The sequence below is a fragment of the Pan troglodytes genome, chromosome 5 (genome assembly GCF_028858775.2).
Source record: "Pan troglodytes isolate AG18354 chromosome 5, NHGRI_mPanTro3-v2.0_pri, whole genome shotgun sequence".
NCBI classification, from domain to species: domain Eukaryota; kingdom Metazoa; phylum Chordata; class Mammalia; order Primates; family Hominidae; genus Pan; species Pan troglodytes.
The window spans coordinates 137,713,727-137,736,618 of record NC_072403.2 but is presented as its reverse complement, the minus strand read 5'-3'; the positions used below and the strand labels follow the sequence as shown (position 1 = coordinate 137,736,618).

The following is a 22,892-nucleotide window of genomic DNA, read 5'->3' as shown; positions in this document are numbered from 1 at the left end:
CTGGCTAATGTATTTTTTGTAGAGGCAGGATCTTGTACATTGCCTGAGCTGGCGTTGAACTCCTGGCCTCCAGTGATCCTCCTAACCTTAGCCTCCCAAAGTGCTGGGATTACAGGTGTGAACCACTGACCCTGGCCACATTTCTTTACTTACTGCTACCAAATAAATCACAGGATACTTCTGACCCAACGACTACACTATTACCTATGTTCTTCCAGAGTTTTCTTGAAACTCCAACAATTAAAAATAAAGTATTCATTTATCTATGTATTAACTATTCCTTTCAATGCACACTTAAAGAGCACATGTCAAGCTGAAGACACTACACAAAGCTAATACTCTAGGGTCTAAGTCACCCCAGCCTGTACATAGGTAATCAAATACATCCATGATAACAATGCAGAAAGGAAGTCTAACCTGGACAGGGACAGGGAGGGCTTCTGGAAGAAATGATGACTGAGCTGATTTTGTTAAGTCAGGTAAGAGCCAGTCAGGTAAAGAGTGAAGCACACTGTTTCAGACTCAGCATTACACACGCGACAGAGTATACCACATAAAAAGGTTATCCTACTACAGCTAGAAATCATAAAAAAAAAAAAAAAGCATACGCTTTGGGGTCGGGTGCAGTGGATCATGCCTGTAATCCCAGCACTTTAGGAGGCCAAAGGTGGATCACTTGGAGTCAGGAGTTCAAGACCACCCTGGCCAAGATGGTGAAATCTCGTCTCTACTAAAAAAAATAGGTGGTAATAAGTGCTGCATTGTGGAAAATTAGCCGGGCATGATGGCGTGCACCTGTAATCCCAGTTACTTGAGAGGCTGAGGCAGGAGAATCGCTTGAACCCCAGAGGTAGAGGTTGTGGTGAGCTGAGATTGTGCCACGGCACTCCAGCCTGGGTGACAGAGTGAGACTCTGTATAAAAAAAAAAAAAAAAAAATGCTTTGGGAGGCCAAGGCAGGAGCATTGCTGGTCAGACTTCGAGGCAGGAAGACTCCTCTAGACTAGAAGCTTGAGACCAGTTTAATAGTGAGAACCCCATCTCTCTCTCTGAAAAAAAAAAATATATATATATATATATATGTATGTATGTATGTATATATGTATGTGTATATATATAGCTGAGTGTGGTGTCATGTGCCTGCAATCCCAGCTACTCAGGAGGTTGCGGCAGAAGGACTGCTTGAGCCCTGAAGTCAGAGGTTGCAGTGAGCTATAATCCTACCACTGTACTCCAGTCTGGGTGACAGTGCAAGACCCAATCTCAAAACAAACGAAAGATATGAAATGCAATTTTCCTTAATCCTCTTCCTCTTTTTGGAAATAAGGGATAATATTTAATATTTACATTTTAAGAGGAAGTTTATTAATAGCACAGAAGTGTCTTTCAACATGTTGACAGTTATAGCTTTTTATAAAATACTGAATAGCTTGAGATTAAAAACATCCATTAAGACATGTAATACATTATACTATCATCTTAGCCCACTGTAAAGCTACAAACCACATGCTTTCAGCTGCTGATAGATCATCTGCCTGTACGGTAGCAACATCAGTAATGCAGCTTTTATTACTACCTCAAAGGTAGTCCATTTTATCTTTGAATACTGTTCAAACACTGTTGGAAGGTTTCATTAAACATGGATACAAGGTATGTTTCCCTTACCTCGGACCAAGTTTAGGACACCCCAGAACAAGTGTCATTGCTCTGTTACAAGGCCACATTTCATTTACCATATTTGCCATGTGTTCTTAGTGACTGCCCTTTGCTTTCTCTCCCTTTCCTAGCAATCTCAAGTATGCCATGACCTGTATGCCATGCCATATGTCTTCCAACACTGTTGGAAGGTTACATTAAACATGGAGACATGGCCGGGCATGGCGGCTCACGCCTGTAATCCCAGCACTTTGGGAGGCCCCATCTCTTAGATCACGAGGTCAAGAGATCGAGACCATCCTGACTAACACGGTGAAACCCCGTCTCTACTAAATATACAAAAAATTAGCCGGGCGTGGTGGCGGGTGCCTCTAGTCCCAGCTACTCGGGAGGCTGAGGCAGGAGGATGGTATGAACCCGGGAGGCAGAGCTTGCAGTGAGCCGAGATCGCGCCACTGCACTCCAGCCTGGGCGACAGAGCAAGACTCTGTCTCAAAAAAAAAAAAAAAAAAAAAACATGGAGACATAAACATATGTCTTCCTGTAACTTTGGTATTAACGAGGACCAAGCTGAGGGTGGCCCAGAACGAGTGTCATTGCTCTGCTACGAGACCACATTTCATTTACCGTATTTGCAGTATGTTCTCAGATACTGCTCTCAGTTTTCTCTCCCTGTCCTAGCAATCTCAAGTATGCCATAACCTGTATGCCATGCCAAGTTCTGATTCCTGGCACCCTTATTTATTTCATTTATTTGCATTCTCTTTGAAACAAAATCCATGTGTGTATGTAATAGAACAGTAGGTGTGAGATGGATGATTCAGGTCAAGCTAGATATGCCACTTCTGCGAATGTAGTTTCAGATGCACGGGTTATTCTGAGAAACTATATAACACTGTGGACTCATTTCAAGATTCCCTTTAAGACTCCCAAGTGTCTGAGGTCAGGAATTCAAGACCAGCCTGCTCAACATGGTGAAACCCTGTCTCTACTAAAAATACAAAAAATTAGCCGGGCATGGTGGTGGGCACCTGTAATCCCAGCTACTTGGGAGGCTGAGGCAGGAGGATTGCTTGAACCTGGGAGGCAGAGGTTGCAGTGAGCCGAGATCATGCCATTGCACGCCAGCCTAGGGTACAGAGCAAGACTCTGTCTCAAAAAAAAAAAAAAAAAGACTCCTAGGTGTTTGTTTTTGTTTTTTTAACAAAACAAAAAAACTTGCTAGGCCAAGTCTCCTCCATTTTCTACTGTCTAGCAAATGCCAAAAAGTACAGGCATTTCTATCAGCATATTTATGAATATGTCTACATACATTAAGAAAAACATTTCTCATAAAGAGAAAGTGACTCTTCATTAGATAAACGTTTAGTAGTACACAATACATTCTGGACACTGTGCTAAATGCTGGGAACACAAATTTAAATGAGACATTATTTTAGTGTGATCCCCTTACACAAGATTATGTATGTAAAGCAAGGGCCGGGGGCACATAGCAGCTGCTCCATAAACTGTTACCATTATTATGATCAATCACAAATGATAGTCTTTTAAAAATTCTTATGGATTTTTTAAATGAAAATACTGCAGTAACGCCATGAATACTCACCAATACTATAATATCTCTTTAGTTCTGTACGCCTGATCTCCTTTAACTGATTACTTTTTCTCTTTTTTTTCTCATCAGTCATATATTCCTCTTCCACAGCAATGTTGCACTTGTCTGGCTCTAAAACTACTGTATTAGCATCTTCCTTCCCAGTATGAGTCCTTGCAGCTATAGCTGAGGCTGTCTCTGCATTTTGTTTGGCTTGTTTTTTCTTTTTCAATCTAGGAAAGAGGGGAAAAAAAAGAAAAAACATTGGAGAGATGATTTGCTGGTAGAAATCATATTAATTTCATGCTGCTGGACTTTGAAAACTAATGAACTGATACAGAAAACACTTTCCTTATAATATGGTTCATTATATGTATTGTTCTTTTTTCTTTTCCAATCACTTACAAATTCTTACATGGAGATCTGTGGCCTTTCTTCAACTTGATATAGTCAATATTATGTCTCATAAAATTATTGAGAACTGCCATAGGCCTGAGGAAAAATGAGATTCTTCCATAGGCTATGAAATTTTGAGTATTTTAAAAAATCACTATATATGGTTATGCTACTAGAATGCCATGTTTGGAAGATTACATTTTAAGAAAATGCTTCTGGTTTCAGTGGTACTTTTGACTAATGGGCAAGCACATTTGTAAAAACAAGTCCTTTGTAATTGGCTCACATACTGAGTAAAAGGATTTGGCAAGGTGTGAACTGGGTCACATACGAGTAATTCTTTTCCGTTAAACATATGGCAATAGCAGTGAAGAAAGAGCTGCATTTCCTAAAATAGAAAATGCCATAATGACAATACATGATTTTCATTATGATTACTGATAGCTGGCTGATTATTTGATTATTAGTTAACATATTTGATGTTACAAATTCTTTACTCCTGAGCCAAAGATATGTAAGAGATAAAGTTAGCATAATTCACTGAAAGCCAATACCTCAAAATATTTTCTGTAGACACATCACCCTGTAATTAATTGATATGTCACTCTGTACTTGATAGTCGAGAATGTTTTTGCCTTACCAGAATCTAAGTGCTTAGAGAACAAGGGCCTTGGCCTCTAGTATATGTTGTACTCTACTCATATATAAATATGTATTTTTAAATTATGTCCCTTTTCCCTGTGCCTAGATAGAAAGTATCTAGGGACAGTTAGATTTCTCTCATACATTTCTATTTCCTTCACCCTCTTCAGCATATGTCCAATTTGATGTTGGGCAATGGATGAGGACCTGTTTGGGTAGAAAAATGAGATAACTGTAGGATACACAGGGACTGAAATTTGATATTTCACTGCATTGCTCTGTGATGTCAAACAAATCAATTTGGCAGGCTAGAGAGGTCCCTCCCTGAGGCTACAACACGTAAGAGAACTCTGACCTCAGGCTAGGAATTTCACACCTTGAGCCTTAGTTTTCTTATATCTTAAATGGTGATAATTGTACTTCCTTAGGTCTCTAACAGGATCTTTTATTAGGCTTAATTGACATAATATATGTCAACATATAACACAAACAGAAACAGAAATAGTAAAATATTCCCTAATACAATCATAAAGACATGACAACTAAGCATGGTAAGAAAAATGAGACATTCAGCTTTGGAGATAAAGGTCCCATATTCCAACAAGGTATTTTAACTAGGCTATTATTCACTGAACACTGAGCAGCCAGGTTCTTAGATATTCATTGGCTAACAAATTAGTATATGGCATAAGAGACAGAGCAGCAGAGGAAAAGTCATAGATGAATATACTCCCTATCTCTTAGTTTAGCTATCTTTTAATGTTTGTTTAAAAGACCAAAACTGGAAGTCCTAACCAGAGCAATCAGGAAAGAGAAAGAAATTAAGAGCATCCAAAATAAAAAAAGAGGAAGTCAAACTATCTCTGTTTGCCAATTATACAATCAAATACCTAGAAACCCTGAAGACTCCTCCATAAGACTCCTAGATTTGATAAATTCAGTAAAGTCTCAGGATACAAAATCAATGTACACAGATCAGTAGCACTGCTATACAGCAACAATGACCAAGCTGACAATCAAATCAAGAACTCAAGGACAGGCAGAGAAAAAAGAAAGAGAAAAAAAAAAAAGAACTCAAAATATCTCTATAAGGAAACTTACAAAACACTGCTGAAAGGAATTGTAGATGACATGAACAAATAAAAATACACCCCATGCTCATGGACTGGAAGAATCAGTATTGTGAAAATGACCATACTGCCCAAAGCAATCGACAGAGTCAATGCAATTCCTACCAAAATACCAACATCATTTTTCACAGAATTAGAAAAAACAATCTTAAAACTCATATGGAACCAAAAAAGAGCCCAAATAGCCAAAGAAATCCTAAGCAAAAAGAATAAATCTGAAGGCATCACATTACCCAACATCACATTACCCAACTTCAAATTATACTACAAAGCTATAGTTACCAAAACAGCATGGTACCTGTATAAATGTAGATGTATAGACATTGCAATGGAACAGAATAAAGAACCCAGAAATAATGCCAAATACTCACAACCAACTGATCTTCGACAGAGCATACAAAAACATAAACTGGGGAAAGGAAACCCTATTCAATAAACAGTGCTGGAAAAACTGAATAGCTATATGCAAAACAATGAAACTGCATCCCTTATCTCTCACCATACATAAAAATCAACTCAAGATGGATTAAAGACTTAACTCTAAGACCTGATACCACAAAAACTCTAGAAGAAAACCTAGTAAAAATTCTTCTGGGCTGGGCGCGGTGGCTCACCCTGTAATCCCAGCACTTTGGGAGGCCGAAGCAGGCAGATCACAAGGTCTAGAGTTCGAGACCAGCCTGATCAACATGGTGAAATCCCATCTCTACTAAAGATACAAAAATTAGCCAGGCATGGTGGCACGTGCCTGTAGTCCCAGCTACTCAGGAGGCTGAGGCAGGAGAATCGCTTGAACCCAGGTGGCGGAGGTTGTAGTGAGCTGAGATTGTGCCACTGAACTCCAGCCTGGGCGACAGAGAGAGACTCTTTCTCAGAAAGAAACAAACAAACACAAAAACTCTTCTGGACATTGGCCTAAGCAAAGAATTTATGACTAAGACCCCAAAAGCAAATGCAATAAAAACAAAAATAAATGGGACCTAATTAAACTAAAAAGCTTCTGCACAACAACAACAAAAAGAAAAAGAAATCATGAGAGTAAACAGACAGAATGGGAGAAAATATTTACAAACTATGCATCTGACAAAGGACTAATATCTAGAATCTATAAGGTATTCAATCAGCAAGACAAAAGCAAATAATCCCATTAAAATGTGGGCAAATGACATGAATAGATATTTCTCGAAAAAAAAAAGATATACAATGGCCAACAAACATATTTTTTAAAATGCTCTATATCACGAATCATCAGGGAGATACAAATTAAAACCACAATGAAATACCACCTTATTCTAGCCAGAATGGCTGTTATTAAAAAGTCAAAAAACAATAGATGTTGGTGTGGATGTGGTGAAAAGGGAACACTTATACATTGCTGGTGGGAATATAAATTAGTACAACATTTGCAGTATGGCGATTTCTCGAAGAAATTAAAAGTAGATCTACTATTCGATCCAGCAATCGCATTACTGGGTATCTACCCAAAGGAAAAACAGTCATTATACGAAAACAATACCTGCATGTGTAAGTTTATTGCAGCACAATTCACAATTGCAAAGATATGGAATAAACCAAAGTGCCCATCAACTGATGAGTGGATAAAGAAAATGTGGTCTATATACACCATGGACTACTACTCAGCCACAGAAAAGAACAAAATAATGTCTTCTGCAGCAACTTGGATGGAAATGGAGGTAAGTATTCTAGGTGAAGTAACTTAGGAATGAAAAATCAAATATCAAATGTTCTCGCTTATAAGTGGGAGCTAAGCTATGGCGATGCAAAAACATATAGTATGATAATGGACCAGAGGAGGGTGGGATGTGGCTGAGGGATAAAAGCTACATATTGGGTACAATGTACATTACTCAGTTGACAGGTGCACTAACATTTCAGACTCCACCACTATATGATTCATCCACATAACCAAAAACCACTTGTACCACCAAAGCTATTGAAATAATCATATAATCAATAATAAATAAATAACCAAAAATCACCAAACAATTGGAGACTCATAAAAAGGAATTATTTTCATTAAACATATTATTTTCTATCCTCAGATTTTAACTTATTTTTCTGGTAAAGGAGTAGGTTGCTCTAGCAAAATTCAGATAATGCCCCTAATAAAACAATTTCTCTCCTGATCAAAATTTCTCTTCTGATCAAAAGTCCTGCGTGAGGCTCAAATTATTCTGCAGCAATCTAGATACCACACAGAGCTTGTCTCTTTACATTGGGAGGCTTATCTATGCAGAGAGCTCATCTCTTTCTCCAAAATGATGGGCTGATTCTGATGTATTGGCTGATCAAAAACATGTTTGGGATTAACTTTGTTGCCCCCTTCCAGAGATGATTCCTTCTAGGAGAAAAGAGATGTCAAATACTAATATTAGTTCTATGCAGCCTGAGATATGCTGCTTCTTAATCTTTTGAATTTTTCCACTTTAAGTTGATTTAAATGTCCTCCTTTCACTGTCCCCACGATAATTAAACTCACTCAGATCTGGGGCATGTGCTTTGATGAACGGCAGCACTGTTTGGGGACATCTCATTAGAGACTCATTTTCACTCATGGAAATAACAAAATGGGATACATTGTTTTATTCTTTTTCTCCCTTTTCTACACAGACTATTATTGTCAACACATATAGCCAAACACAGTTGTTACTTCAGAAAAAAAGCTAGAAAATAGCAATCCCAAAGTTGTTTAACAGCAGAGTACCATTTAATACCTTAGAAATTCTACAATCAGATAATCTTTTGTTTTGACTAAAGTACTCATGAGACTTTGTTTCTCTGGAGATTATCAATATAACTAGAATATTCTGATCTTGCAACTGGAAATCAGACGTGTTTCTGGAAGCCCTCTGTAAAATCCTTCCTTCCAAGTATAGAGATCAATTTCTAACACTTTTTACAAAGGGGAATAGCTGCCAACCTGAGAAATTTGGTATAGTTAATGCTCTTCAAGCATTCATTTTCAGGGCTTTAATCTTTCAGTCCTTACCTTTTGTTTTTCTGTCAATATCTATCTTGTTAAGATAGTCTCACAATATGGATTTGCTATCATTAACTTAAGATAAACTGAAAAAAATTGGTCTTGCAGAAAAATGAACTCCCATTATTTCATCTAAGCATTTTTCATGACCTCAAATATACACTGATTTTATACTGTGGGCTAAAAATACACTTGGCAAATCATCTTAAATGATGAGTGACTGAAAAATAATGAAGTGCATTTAAGATTTGATTGCTGTGAGTACAAGTGGGAAAAAAACCCAAAACCTTTATTTTGCATTTGTATTTCTTTAAAATACATCACAATTACATAAAACAGGTGTTTTAAATTGTAGTCAAGACTTGTCAATTCTATCTTCTAATCCTATCTTTCCCACTCCAGTTTACCTTCTCTTCATAATCTCTGCTTTGTCAGGCTTTCATCATCTCTGTGGCCTGGACTACGTTTTATGATATTATATTTTTCTTCTTTTATTATGAAAACAAAACATGTCATAACAGAAAATTTTCAAAGTGCAAAAAAAGAATAAGACTTAGATCAAATGCAATGCTAACATAAGAAGCAATCACTGTTTGGGGAAGGCAAGGTGAAAGCCAAAAGAAAAGACAAATTACGCTATGGGCTTCCCCAAGGGCAGAAGAATGAGGCAATGTGGCTTGATACCATGATTGCGAGCTTCTTATTTATACCTTTCCATAAAGGAATATTAAAGAGCTTTTTTAAATTCTGGAATCTCTTGGCTTTTTTACATTATAATGGTGTAGGCACTTGTAGAATGCACACATACTTCACTTTTTCCCTACTAGTGTTCCAGCCCAGAGTTAGCCGACTGACTGCAGAAGTGAGCAAGGGGCTCCTGCTAAAGAAATCATTTATAGTAGCTGAATGAAAACGGGTTTTCTTCTGAAGCTTTTTCTTTTACAAAAGGAAATGAGTTTGGGGCACTGACAGTAAGCAAAGCCAGGGTCTTGGGCAAGTTCCTTTCTTACATGGCACACATTAGGTACTCAGTAAATATTTCTTGAATAAATTAATGGATAAATGAGCCCATGTTCTGAGATATGCTGCTTCTTAATCTTCTGAATTTTTCCACTTTAAGTTGATTTAAGTGTTCTGATTTGGTTGAGATGTGCTCTTCTACAAACAGCCATTTCACAGCTTTCTCTGATTAGCAGCATGGTCTCCAAAATGAACTCCCATCTTCTTATTTAAGGTATTTGATTTTAAAATAAAATTTATTAGCCACACATTATTTATTTATTTTTTATTATACTTTAAGTCCTAGGGTACTTGTGCACAACATGCAGGTTTGTTACATAAGTATACATGTGCCATGCTGGTTTGCTGCACCCATCAACTCGTCATTTACATTAGGTATTTCTCCTAATGCTATCCATCCCCCAACCACCACCCCCCGACAGGCCCCAGTGTGTGATGTTCCCTACCCTGTATCCAAGTGTTCTCATCGTTCAATTCCCACCTATGAGTGAGAACATTCGGCGTTTGGTTTTCTGTCCTTGTGATAGTTTGCTGAGAATGATGGTTTCCAGCTTCATTCATGTCCCTGCAAAGGATATGAACTCATCCTTTTTTATGGCTGCATGGTATTCCATGGTGTATACGTGCCATATTTTCTTAATCCGGTCTATCATTGATGGACATTTGGGTTGGTTCCAAGTCTTTGTTATTGTGAATAGTGCCGCAATAAACATACATGTGCATGTGTCTTCATAGCAGCATGATTTATAGTCCTTCGGGTATATACCCAGTAATGGGATGGCTGGGTCAAATGGTATTTCTAGTTCTAGATCCTTGAGGAATTGCCACACTGACTTCCACAATGGTTGAACTAATTTACACTCCCACCAACAGTGTAAAAGCATTCCTATTTCTCCACATCCTCTCCAGCATTGGTTGTTTCCTGACTTTTTAATGATCGCCATTATAACTGGCGTAAGATGGTATCTCATTGTGATTTTGATTTGCATTTCTCTGATGACCAGTGATGATGAGCATTTTTTCATGTGTCTGTTGGCTGCATAAATGTCTTCTTTTGAGAAGTGTCTGTTCATATCCTTTGCCCACTTTTTGATGGGGTTGTTTTTTTCTTGTAAATTTGTTTGAGTTCTTTGTAGATTCTGGATATTAGCCCTTTGTCAGATGGGTAGATTGCAAAATTTTTCTCCCATTCTGTAGGTTTCCTGTTCACTCTGATGATAGTTTCTTTTGCTGTGCAGAAGCTCTTTAGTTTAATTAGATCCCATTTGTCAATTTTGGCTTTTGTTGCCATTGCTTTTGGTGTTTTAGACATGAAGTCCTTGCCCATGCCTATGTCCTAAATGGTATTGCCTAGGTTTTCTTCTAGGGTTTTTATGGTTTTAGGTCTGACATTTAAGTCTTTAATCCATCTTGAATTAATTTTTGTATAAGGTGTAAGGAAGGGATCCAGTTTCAGCTTTCTACATATTAGCCACACATAATTTAAAATGTACTGAACTACAGACTGCTTTAATTAGTATTAAATTCACAGTTATATATGACTCTGTTCTTAATTTTAAAATTTGGGATCCATGTGTTTTTGAAAAATGCACACTTTTGAAAAAGACATAAATATCTTGTATGGCATTGCTCAATGTGGTAGCCACCAGCCAGTCACCGATAGCTACTACATTTAATTAAAATTGAATTTAAAATTATTCACTTGTAAGAAATACATTTCTAGACTCATGTCCTAGTGGTTACTCTATTGGACAACACACAATACAGAATACTTCCAGCATCACAGAAAGTACTAGACAATATTGATCTACAGCTATAGTTAGTCCTATTTGCAAGAGATTAGAGAGAAGGCTAAAGATACAGTATTTAAAATGTAACAAGTATATGCAGAAAATATCTGTACAAGGGTACATACACACACACACAAATACTTTTTATTGTGTTCTCATTTGTACATTTTGAATTTTATACCATGTACAATTATATATTAAAAATATTTTAAGTAGTCTTTGAAATCTCTTTCCTACTATAAGAAGAATCTAACACACAAATATTGTCAAATTTTTTAAACTGAATTTTACTTTTCAAAAACTTATGACAAGCTTTAAACAGCTTTCTTCTAACAGGAACTACTAAGTTGACTAAGGAACCAGGCACCATGCTATGTACTTCACAAATATTAGCCTATCCTCACAAAAGCCCAATGAAGTAGGGAGTTTTATCTCTATTTTACAGATAAGAAAAGGAAGGCTGAGAAAAACTAGGGCCATTTCCCAAGGTCAAAGGGCACAGTTTAGTTGTGGAGCGGGAATTCACAAGCCTAGGTTACAGCCAGCTGCCACAGGGCCTCCCCGAAGCCCCTCTAAATGTGGCTATGGCATATATGTAAACCTCGACTTCAAAATAAAATCCAGTGGACTCTGAAAATTCTACAAACTATGTGGGGGCCTGAAAATTTAGTGGGCTTCAATGGATTGCACACTCACAGAAATACTGGAACACAGATTTGGGTTCTGGGCTTGACTTTCTCTGTAATCAGCCCTGCAACCTGCGTTGGAAATATGATAACCCCCCTGGGACTTCTAAGTAAACAAAAGCAAGAGGCTAACATGATTTTCAAGGCCTGTCTGGCTCTAATAGTTTGCCCTTGGCGGAGAAGAGTAGGAAATGTGTTAAAGTTGTTTTGATTAAAAAAAAAAAACAAAACAATTTTTCTTTTTTACATCCAAACTAAACCATCCCAAGGGTCTTGCACTTCCCTATGTTTTTTCTAAGTCTCACATTTGATTACATTTTCCTTCCACTGCAGAATTTCTAGCCCTGGAAAAGTCCAGAAGCCAAGACAGTCAGAAGCCCATTCATCTACAAAGGCTATTAAAAGCAAAAATAAAAACAAACAAAAAAACAACCAAAACCAAACCAAGAACAACAACAAAACACTGCTCTATAATTTGGGGCTAATAGCTCCAGGAAGAAAACTAGAAAATATCAAAATTGACCAGCCATGAGAACAGACCCATGAAAGTCTTCTTTCATACAAACTTTCTCCTTAAAATCGCCTCTGTAGGGAAATAGAGTACTAATATAAAATATGTAGCTATAGCATTATTTCATGAAAAAAAGATGTAAAACAGTATTGTAGCATGACTCCATTTTTGTGGAAAAAACAACAACAAAAAAAGCAAAATCCCTCAAGACCAAATATACACATAGATATGGATATATACAGGTTCGGTGGACGTATGAGAAAACGGTTGGTCAATGAGTGGGGAGAGAAGAACTTGCAGTTTTTTTTTTTTTTGAGACAGAGTCTTGCTCTGTCACCAGGCTGGAGGGCAGTGGCGCGATCTTGGCTCACTGCAACCTCCGACTCCCTGGTTCACACGATTCTCCTGCTGAGTAGCTGGGATTGCAGGCATGCAGCACCACCACGCCCAGCTAATTTTTGTATTTTTAGTAGAGACGGGGTTTCACCATGTTGACCAGGATGGTCTCTACTTCCTGAGCTCGTGATCTGCCCACATCAGCCTCCCAAAATGCTGGGATTACAGGCATGAGCCACCGTGCCCAGCCAAGAACTTTTACTTTATAGGTATGTAATGTGGTGGTGTTGAATCTTTTGTACGGTAAGCATACATTACTTTTGTAATTATAAGGTTAACAAACAACAACAAAATTAAATATCTGCAGCTATGGCAACATTTTGCTAACTCTTGTTTAGTGGTTCATTCTTTCTCCTGAGTCCAGCTAGCTTAGTAAATTGCTGGACTGCAATCCCACATCACTTTTTTTTTAAATCAGATAGAGCTGGTCTGCCTCCCTCCAGGGACCTTCTCTTGGTTCTTTTCTTGGCTGTTCTGGCTGCAGCCTTGTCATTGCATTGTTCTGACCTTCAGAGCCTAGGCTGTTTTTTCCTGGTCGTCTAATTCTGACTTCTGCCACCTCTGACAATGGAACGAGCTCAGTCTTTGGGCAGAAACATCTGTGTTTGAATCGTCTTGTACCTTGGATGCACATCCTTTGGCGAGTTACCAAATCTAAGCCTCAGGTTTGTTGTCCTTGACATAAAAATAATAGCCTCCAATGGGTTTTTAATGGTGATTAAAGCGAATGGTACACAGAAAGCTTACTTTACTATTAAACACAACCTGTGCCTGGTTTCCAGGAAGAGCTTAATAAACAAAAGTTACTAATTTGTTGTGCTGCTGCTGTTATTCTTACTTGGGGATTTCAAAGAATCCAAGTAAATGAGAGAACATATAAAGCACAACACATTTAACACAAAAAAGAAGGTATGTGACAAATGCCAGGTATTAATATATGTTCATGTCCTTTTTCTCACGCTACATAAATATTAATTGTATTTAACTCTGCTATGAATTTAGTCATCAATACAAAGCCACTTATTATTTCTAGAAGAACATCACTCTTTGAACTCCATTTCGTCATTTCATAGTTTTCCATTTCCACTGAAAATCTCCACTTATGAGACATTATATGCCAAATTAATTCAAACTTAAAGGCAAAGGGAGAAAAACAGTTAAAACAACAACTCACTTGAAGAAAATTTTCTCTTGGAATTCTGGCCAAATAAAAACAAAAGATTTAAGAGTAATCACTGGAAAAACCTGTGGATGTTCCTGATTCTAGTGTAACCCATGGAGACATGCATTCTTTTTTTCCTTTTTTCTAATCGTGATAATGAGATTCTTCCCACTGCTAAAACTGAAATTCATCAGTTAAAATGAAAATACTCCGGCTTCAAAGAACCAATACAGTTAGGAAAAGAGATTCTTTGGCTTTGTGTTCAATAACTAGCAATATATCCTTCAGATGGGTACACATACACACAACAGCATTTCCCCTAGCCTCAAAGAACAACCACATTCTAATAAAGACAGATAAACAGAATGCCAATCAGGGGAAAGCACAACAATTCAATTTTCCTTTTCTAGGATTTCCTTGTACTGTTAAAACAGTGGTGGGTCAGCAGGTCTTAGAAGACCCCGGTAACCAAAGTGTGGGGGCCAGAAATGGCCAAAACCAAATTCTCTCTCAGAGAAGCCTTGGGGTGGGACATTTCAGAAAACCTTATAAGCATCCCCCAGTACCAGGATCAAAATGACACTGTTGCAAAATGGATGCACACTGTGTAGAATGTCTACATTGTATTTATAAAACAAAACAGCCCTTTGTTGAATGTATACATTGCCCCATGTGAGAATTTGGTTCCCTTTTCTAGAAGGCAGAATGCTGAGTCACGGCCTAAAAATGGTTTGGAGAAATTGATGGTGCAGACAATGGTAATATATATCTCATCTATAAATTAAGGAAGGGAACCAGAAAAGGGAACTCACTCCAGGTAATAAGAGAATTGTGTTGTGCTATAAGTCAACAAAAAGGCCTACAAATATATTTAAATATTAGGAATTTTACTGCTTATCAACCAAGAATAAGCTGACAAACACTGCAACTCAGAAGTTAATCAAATTTGGCAAAGAGAAATTTAAAGAAAGTATTTGGAAGTTGTTTATTCTCTTTTGCTTTACATTGATATTATGCATGTAGCTTATTTAACATAGTTAAATTGACTGGATGTATTAATTCCCTATGGCTGCTGTACCAAATTACCACACACTTGGTAACTTAACACACATTTATTCTCTTATAGTTCTGGAGGTCAGAAGTCTAAAATCAGACTCACCAGGCTGAAATCAAGGCGTCCACAGGGCCATCCTCCCCATTAGAGGTTCTTTTCTTGCTTTTTCCAGCTTCTAGAGCTATATTCCTGGTAGCCCCTTCCTCCATTTTTCAAAGCCAGCTGCATGGCACACTGCTTTCTCTGCAGTCAAACCTCCCTCTTATATGGACACTTAGGATTGCATATAGGACCCATTCAGACAATCCAAGTTAATGTCCCTATATCAAGGCCCTTAATCACATCTGCAAGATCTCTTTGGCCATAAAAGGTAACATTCTCAGGTACCAGGGATTAGGAACTGGCTATCTTTGGGGGTCACTATTCAGCCTACCACACTGGCTAACTTAGCTTTTATGTTACAAATAATTGCAAACTGAGCATCATATCACATTAGTAGTGTCTTAGTGTCTATGTCTAAATCATTACTATGGCTATTCAATGTATTGTCTATGATACTTGAAAAAATTCACTACTGGCAGTGAGTAGCAATAAACATATTTCTAAAGCAAAAGCAAAAGGTTTATTCAAGACTATCCTGAAATCTGCAATTAGAATATTACAGATGTGAATTTTTTATTTATGGTGGATGACTTCAAAACAGCCTCTTGGAAGTGGGAGTATTAGAAGGAAAATTTTAACAGGTAGGATTTCTAAAGAGTTAAGTCTCATTTTCATATCTAATTACTTAGATCTGCATTGAATCAGTTCATCATTGTTTATAATCCCTTACACAAAGCTGTTTATAATCCCTTACAAAGCCAAGAAAGTCTCCCAAAATATTTTTTTATTTTGCTAGAATTCCTTAGTAAAGGAAACCTTTTTAAATTATTTTTTTAGAAATGCTTTTTACTCAAAATGAACTGTATTCTCTGACTACTCAATGAATCTTATAGAAAGCATCATTGGCATATATTTTCGTGACACATATATTTTGCTACAACAGCAATATATTGCAGTGACATAATTCTGGAAGAACAGCAAAATGTTGTTTTCTTGAAGACATTTTAGTCAAATACAAAGCATACTATCTTGAAAAATCTCAAGCAAGCACAAACTCAATGATGCCAGCGACTGTCATCCAATTTTAACTGACTTTCCCGTTAACTACTTAAACTGTAGAAATATTGAGGGAAATAAGGGCTAAAATACAGAATCCTGAAACGAATCAGTTTAGTATATAAACTAATACACTACTGAAAGCCTCGTAAGGGAAACATAGTTTATGATCAGCAGAAATGGCCTGATGACAGAAAACACTTATAAGTAGCATAAAATTAGAATATGTTCTAGCTTAACTTCTCTCTCCTCTCAACTTTAAAAAATAAACTCTTATATTAATCTGACATTGCTTTTGAACAATTTTAGACATACTTACCCTTCTATGATAATATACTTTCATTGTCATAAACTAGAAGTGACCTCATAAATCATTCTGTCATTACAGGTACTTTCAGAAAGAATAATCTAATATCAGGTATGAAATTTTAAAACTTATTTTGGCAGATGCTCTCAATTTAGTTGGTTTACATCCAACAAGTCCATTCAACATCTTAGAGGTATTTTTTCCAATTCCAATTGCTACATGCTGGCTACTGCTTGGGAAGTGATGTTGCTCAAAAACAGAATTCCTGGGGTGGTAGACTGGTAGTACCTACTCTAAATTTTTTCCCTTCTAAAGTTAGTGCAGAACTCTGAGTCTGGATAATTCATTCACATGTAAAGGCAAACCCAAAATAGATTTTGAAGAAAAATCTTGGCCTTGCTTTCATCTTTCTGAGGGTGCATTTCCATGACAATGACCATCCAATCACAAGACGGTCTTGGTCACGCTCTTAAAAAAAAATCCAACAATGGCCACCTCTCAAGTTACCAGTTTGATTTTAACCAACCACAGGTTGTGGTATAACGAAAAATAAATAAATATAATCATGCCTTGCTAAACGACAGGGATACATTCTGAGAAACGTGTCATTAGGTGATTTTGTCATTATACAAACATTATAGAATATACTTACTACAAACCCACATAGAATAGCCTATGACACACCTAGGCTACATGGTAGAACCCATTGCTACTAGGCTACAAAACTGTACAGCATGTTACTGTACTGAATCCTGTAGGCAGTTGTAACCAGTAAGTATTTGTGTATCTAAACAGGTGTAAAAACATAAAAGGTAGGCCAGGAGCGGTGGCTCATGCCTGTAATCCCAGCACTTTGGGAGGCCGAGGCGGTGGATCTCTAGGTCAGGAGTTCAAGACCAGCCTGGCCAACATAGTGAAATCCTGTCTCTACTAAAACTACAAAAATTAGCTGGGCACAGTGGCAGGTGCCTGTAATCCCAGCTACTCGGGAGGCTCAGGCAGGAGAATCGTTTGAACCTGGGTGGCAGAGGTTGCAGTGAGCCAAGTTTGTGCCACTGCACTCCAGCCTGGGCGACAGATTGAGACTGTGTCTCAAAAAAAAAAAAAAAAAAAAAAAAAAAAAACCAACCAAAAAAAACCATAAAAGGTAAAATAAAAATATGATATTAAAAAATGGTGTCCAGCCACGATGAATCAAGCCTGTAATCCCAGCCCTTTGGGAGGCCAAAGCAGAAGAACTGCTTGAGCCCAGGAGTTTCAAGACCAGCCTAAACAACATTGCAAGACCCTGTCTCTACAATTTTCTTTTTTTTATTTAGCCAGGCATGGTGGCATCCTGAGTAGTTCCAGCTACTCAGAAGGCTGAGGTGGGAGGACCACCTGAGCCTGGGAGGTTGAGGCTGCAGTGAGCTATGATCATGCCACTGCACTCCATCTGGGGCAACAGAGCAAGACCCTGTCTCAAAAAGAAAAGAAAAAATGATATACCTGTATAGGGTCCTTACCATGTATGGTTGCTGCTCTTGGGGAGTCAGAGAGTGAGTGTTGAGTAAATGTGCTTACTGTGCTCTACTGCAGACTTTCTAAACACTGTATACTTAGGCTGCACTAAATTTATATAATTTTTTCCCTCATTCAATAATAAACTACCTTAGCTTACTATAACTTTTTTACTTTATCAGTTTTTAAATAACTTTTTGATATTTAGCTAAAAATACAAACACATTGTACAGCATACAAAAATATCTTCTTTATATGCTTATTCTATAAGCTTTTTTCTATTTCTAAAATTTTTAACTTTTTTGTTTTACTTTTTAAACTTGTTAAAAGCTAAGACATAAACACAGAGGGTCTACACAGGGTCAGGAACATCAACGTCATTGTCTTCCACCTCCACATCCTGTCCCACTGGAAGTTCTCAGGGGCAATAACACACAGGGAAGGATCCTCTCCTATGATAACAATGCCTTTTTCTGGAACACCTCCTGAAAGACCTGCCTGAGGCTGTTCTGTTTAGCTTTTTTTTTTATAATCAGAAAACACTCTAAAATAATAATAACTAGTGTAGTAAATACATAAACCAGTAACACAGTCATTTATCATCATTATCAAGTATTATGTACCATACATAATTGTATGTACTATGCTTTTCCACAGCTGGTAGTACAGTGGGTTTGTTTACACCAGCATCACCGAGTAATGTGTTGCACTATGACGGTGACAATGTTACTGGATGATAGAATTTGTTAGCCCCATCATAATCTTATGGAACCACCATCATAAATGAGGCCAGTGGCTTATGTGGAACATGACTGTATTTGGTCTTTGTCCCCAGGTTCCTGGCACAGACTTCCTAAAACACTGGAATCTCGTGAGTGATAAAGAGCGTCTTTTGTATTCTCATGAGATGACTCAAAGCTGCGGAAGGAGGGAGGTGCCTAGAGAGCTTCTGGATGGGGGCTAGCCACCAGAAAGATCCAGCCAGGATTAAAAGGTTGGAACTTTCAGCCCCACCCGACAGTCCACTTCTCAAGAGGGGAGGGGACAGCAGATAGAGTTAAATCACTAAGGCCTAGGCCTGGCGCAGTGGCTGACACTTGTAATCCCAGCACTTTGTGAGGCTGAGGTTGGACTGATCACTTGAATCAGGAGTTCGAGACCAGCCTAGCCAAAATGGTGAAACCCCATCTCTACTAAAAATACAAAAATTATCCAGGCGTGGTGGTATGCACCTGCAGTCCCAGCTACTTGGGAGGCTGAGGCAGGAGAATTGCTTGAACCCGGGAGGCAGAGGTTGCAGTGAGCTGAGATTGCTCCACTGCACTCTAGCCTGGGTGACAGAGTGATACTCTGTCTCAAAAACAAACAAACAAACAAAAATCACCAAGGGCTAATGATTTAATCAATCATGCATAGGTAATGAACCTCCAAGAAAAACCCTTAAATGTCGAAGTTCTGAAAGTTTCCAGGGTGATGAACACATTATGCGTCTGCGAAGGTGGGGCACCCAGAGAGGGCATGGAAGCTTGTTGGCACCACCCCTGAATCCCCCAACCTACCACCCCTGAGTCCCCCATACCTTGCCCTCTGCCTCTCTTCCATTGGGCTGTTCCTGAGTTATATCCTTTATAATAAACTGGTTAAGTGTAAGAAAAGTGTTTTCCTGAGTCCCCTGCGCAGTTCTAGTGAACTTTCAAACCTGAGGAGGCAGTCATGGGAAACCCCAAATTTTCAGTCAAGGTGGACAAAAGTACAGGTGGTCTGGGGACCTGGGACTTACAACAGAGCTCTTAAATCTGTGGAGTCTGAGGCTGACTCTGAGAAGTTAGTGTCAAAATTGAATGGAATTGTTGGACACTCAACTGGTGTTGGAGAACCAGAGAACACCTCTAGTGAAGGAAATAAAAGCATTTCACTCCAGAATATGCTTCTTTGACATGTTTTGAGATGGCTGTTCAGAGGGCTTGCAAACAGAAGTACCCCTGCAAAGCTGTCTTTCATGGGGGAGTTTTGCATCAATCCAGCCAGGTCTTCCCTTGTCCTGATCTAGGAAAGATTTAACTGAGAGTCTGACACCTTTAAAGATCTGAAAGAAGCATTTACCACCTATCCTCTCTGATGGCTGCCACCTATCAGGTTTCATCTGTGTAACAAGACTACCTTCACAAGCCAGGCCTCCTCCTCTTCTTTCCTTCCCCATAATCTATCTTGCCACTGTAATCTTGATTTTTGGCCATGCCCTGAGCCCCATTCTTTCTGTGACCTCAAGATGGTATAGAAGCTTCTGCACCCCATTGCAGGCTTGGGTAAACACTTCGTGGTCTCCCAAACACTTGGGTTCTCCTCATGAATGTTAAAAAACAATTGTATGCTTCTCTCTTATTAATCTGCCTTTTATGAGTTCATTTTTCAGTGAAGCTTCAGAAGGTGAAGGGGAAGTTTTTCCTTAGCCCCTAGAGAGTTAAGGACTAGGAAGGGCTTTGTTATCAAAGGGACTGGCGTGTGCTCTACTCATTAAGAGGAAGAAATATGGGAAGGAGTCCCTTTTTAACACCGACCATGAAGTAGTTCTGCATCAGTCATACAACTAAGAGCAGCATGCAATTTACTGTCCCATTTTTCATGCCAATTTATAAGTTCCCTGGTCTGGACTTTCCATTTTTAAATAGTATATTGTAATTTCTTTAATAAGTGCAATGATGAGAAAATATAATAGCATATGGATGATCTCAGCCTCCTTCCTCATGCTGCCTCCTAAGGGAACTCTGGGTTTGTTTCCTTTTCGTGGTTCTGAGCTTATGAACACAGGTGTGGGAAATGAATTAGGGGGAGAAGTGGAAAAAGAAATATAGTGAGAGAAGAAATAGAAGAAAATAAACCTAAAAGGAAAGAAGGGGAAAAGGTAAGGACATGAGGACATACACTGACTGGATATGGGAAGGGTTTCAAAAAGGAGAGAGTTTGGGGAAGTAGCTGAGAGACATGTAAAAGCTCAGAGAGATGGAGAAAGAGGATTTTAAAGTTTTATCAAACATATGGCATTTATTACCCCCTTGGATGTTTTCTGAAAGGTGAAGTAAATATTTGAGTTATTTTCAATTATTTTCTCTGACATACTTATTTCTTTGAATGTGACTTAATCCTGGGACTGGACCAAGGCATGGCTGGTTATACACAGGTGACACACATGTACTTTTCCGAAGATGCCTTAAAGGTGGAGCATGTATGAATGAATGAATGAATGAATGAGAAACAAACTTCAATCCGGGAAAGATGAAGCAGGCTAATTATAAGTTATCTATGTCAAATTTCATAAATTGATATAAACCTTGAATCAGACCATGTTACATAGACTTTTAGGTTAATTTCTCAAGCAAAGTCGCTTTACACACATACAATGAGAGAAATCAAACTTCACTCAACATTAATCTAATTTAAAGAATAATGTAAGGTATTTTGTGAGGAGATAACTACCCCAAGACCTAACAATTCCCCACTGCTTGAACACTTTGCCCCAAACGGAGAGCTGGAATTTCCTATCATAAATGTTTCTTCATACTTAATATGTCACTTGGCACACACAGGTGCAACCAACTTCCTAATATGAAATTAACTAAGTTATCAAGCACCCTCTCCAGTAGCAGACTTTACCAAGAAAGTTTTGCTTTGATTTTACTACATGTTCTTATTTTTTAATAGTTGTTGATAAAAGGCAAGGTAATTTCTCATAGATGTGTACTTGTTTATGTAGTTTTAAATGTTCTGCTCCCAGGCATTCCTTTTAATTTCAATACAGTTTCTAAAACTCTCTTGAACATTTGAAATGTTGGAATAATAGTCATCCAAATTTCCTGTGGATTTCCATACTCCTGCATTAAGCCATAAGAAAACTCAGCTGGACTTTATTTTGGCTGAGTTAAAGGCGGTTTTGAAGAAAACCAAAATGGAATGATAACAATATTTTATCAGATGGGGGAAAATAAATATGTTTTTAACTATTACTGAGACTCTGCAGGGAGTATATCAGCTACAGTTCAAACAAAAGCCAAATCAAGGAAAATTTCATTGCTGTTTCTATGGATTAGACCAAAGAATCTTTAATCTTTAATCATCTACATCAAAGGGTCCCTTAAAAAGAGGGGCTCAATATTTTAACGCATGTATACATTACAACTTCACAATGGCATCAGCAAAAATGAAAATTCATATTTACCAACCATTATGTCCCTGGCATGACAACTATACATTTTTTAAAGTGCTCTTTATCCATAAATTAATTTTTCTATATTCAGATACTGTTTTAGTGGAGTTGTGGTATTAAACACTAAATTGAGTTTTCTGAATTCTACATAAAGCTGTCACAATATTAAAAATTCTAAAACAGTTTAAGATGAAAATATAATTACCTAAACTAATGAAAGAATTTGTACCTTTTCCATTTTGTTTCCAAGAAGCATAAATCATAGAATCTCAAGTAGGAAAGTTCTTTAAAGGTTATCTTGTCAAATCATCCATTCAATGATGGAATTAACTATGATATTTACAGTGACATGTACAGTGTCTAAAAACTCACTGAGACTCAAAGCATGTCATTCTCCTTTTTAAAAGCTTTAACTCCAGTGCCTAGTACAGTGCCTGACATACTACAGAAAACTGCAGCAGATTTCAATGGCCTCCCTACAATCTATTCCTTATCCCGTAATACCAGATCTGGGTAGGACTCATCCTAGCTCCAGGAAGGACATCTTTATGTGGGCCTGTCCAATCAAAGCACTGAGTCTCTGCCTCTGCCAGTGGCAGCCACTACTCCAAAACCTAGCACCGGCTCTAAGTTGGTCCAATCCCTGTGAGTCTCAGGACCTGTGAGACCTAATAGCAAGCATTTGCTTT

The 22,892-nt window shown here is 38.0% G+C and overlaps 1 protein-coding gene across 14 annotated transcripts in view; it reads right to left on the bottom strand.

Annotated features, from left to right (window-relative positions):
- Nucleotides 1-22,892, bottom strand: part of NCOA7 (nuclear receptor coactivator 7) — a 153,488-nt gene that overhangs the window by 72,657 nt on the left and 57,939 nt on the right. For 11 of the 14 annotated variants that reach the window (XM_063813426.1, XM_063813429.1, XM_001165718.7 and 8 more), the window contains one exon: nucleotides 3,262-3,482. The exons of the other annotated variants lie outside the window; for them this stretch is intronic. In XM_063813426.1, the coding sequence (XP_063669496.1) occupies nucleotides 3,262-3,482 (221 nt within the window). The remainder of the gene's footprint in view (nucleotides 1-3,261; nucleotides 3,483-22,892) is intronic. 14 annotated transcript variants of the gene reach the window in all.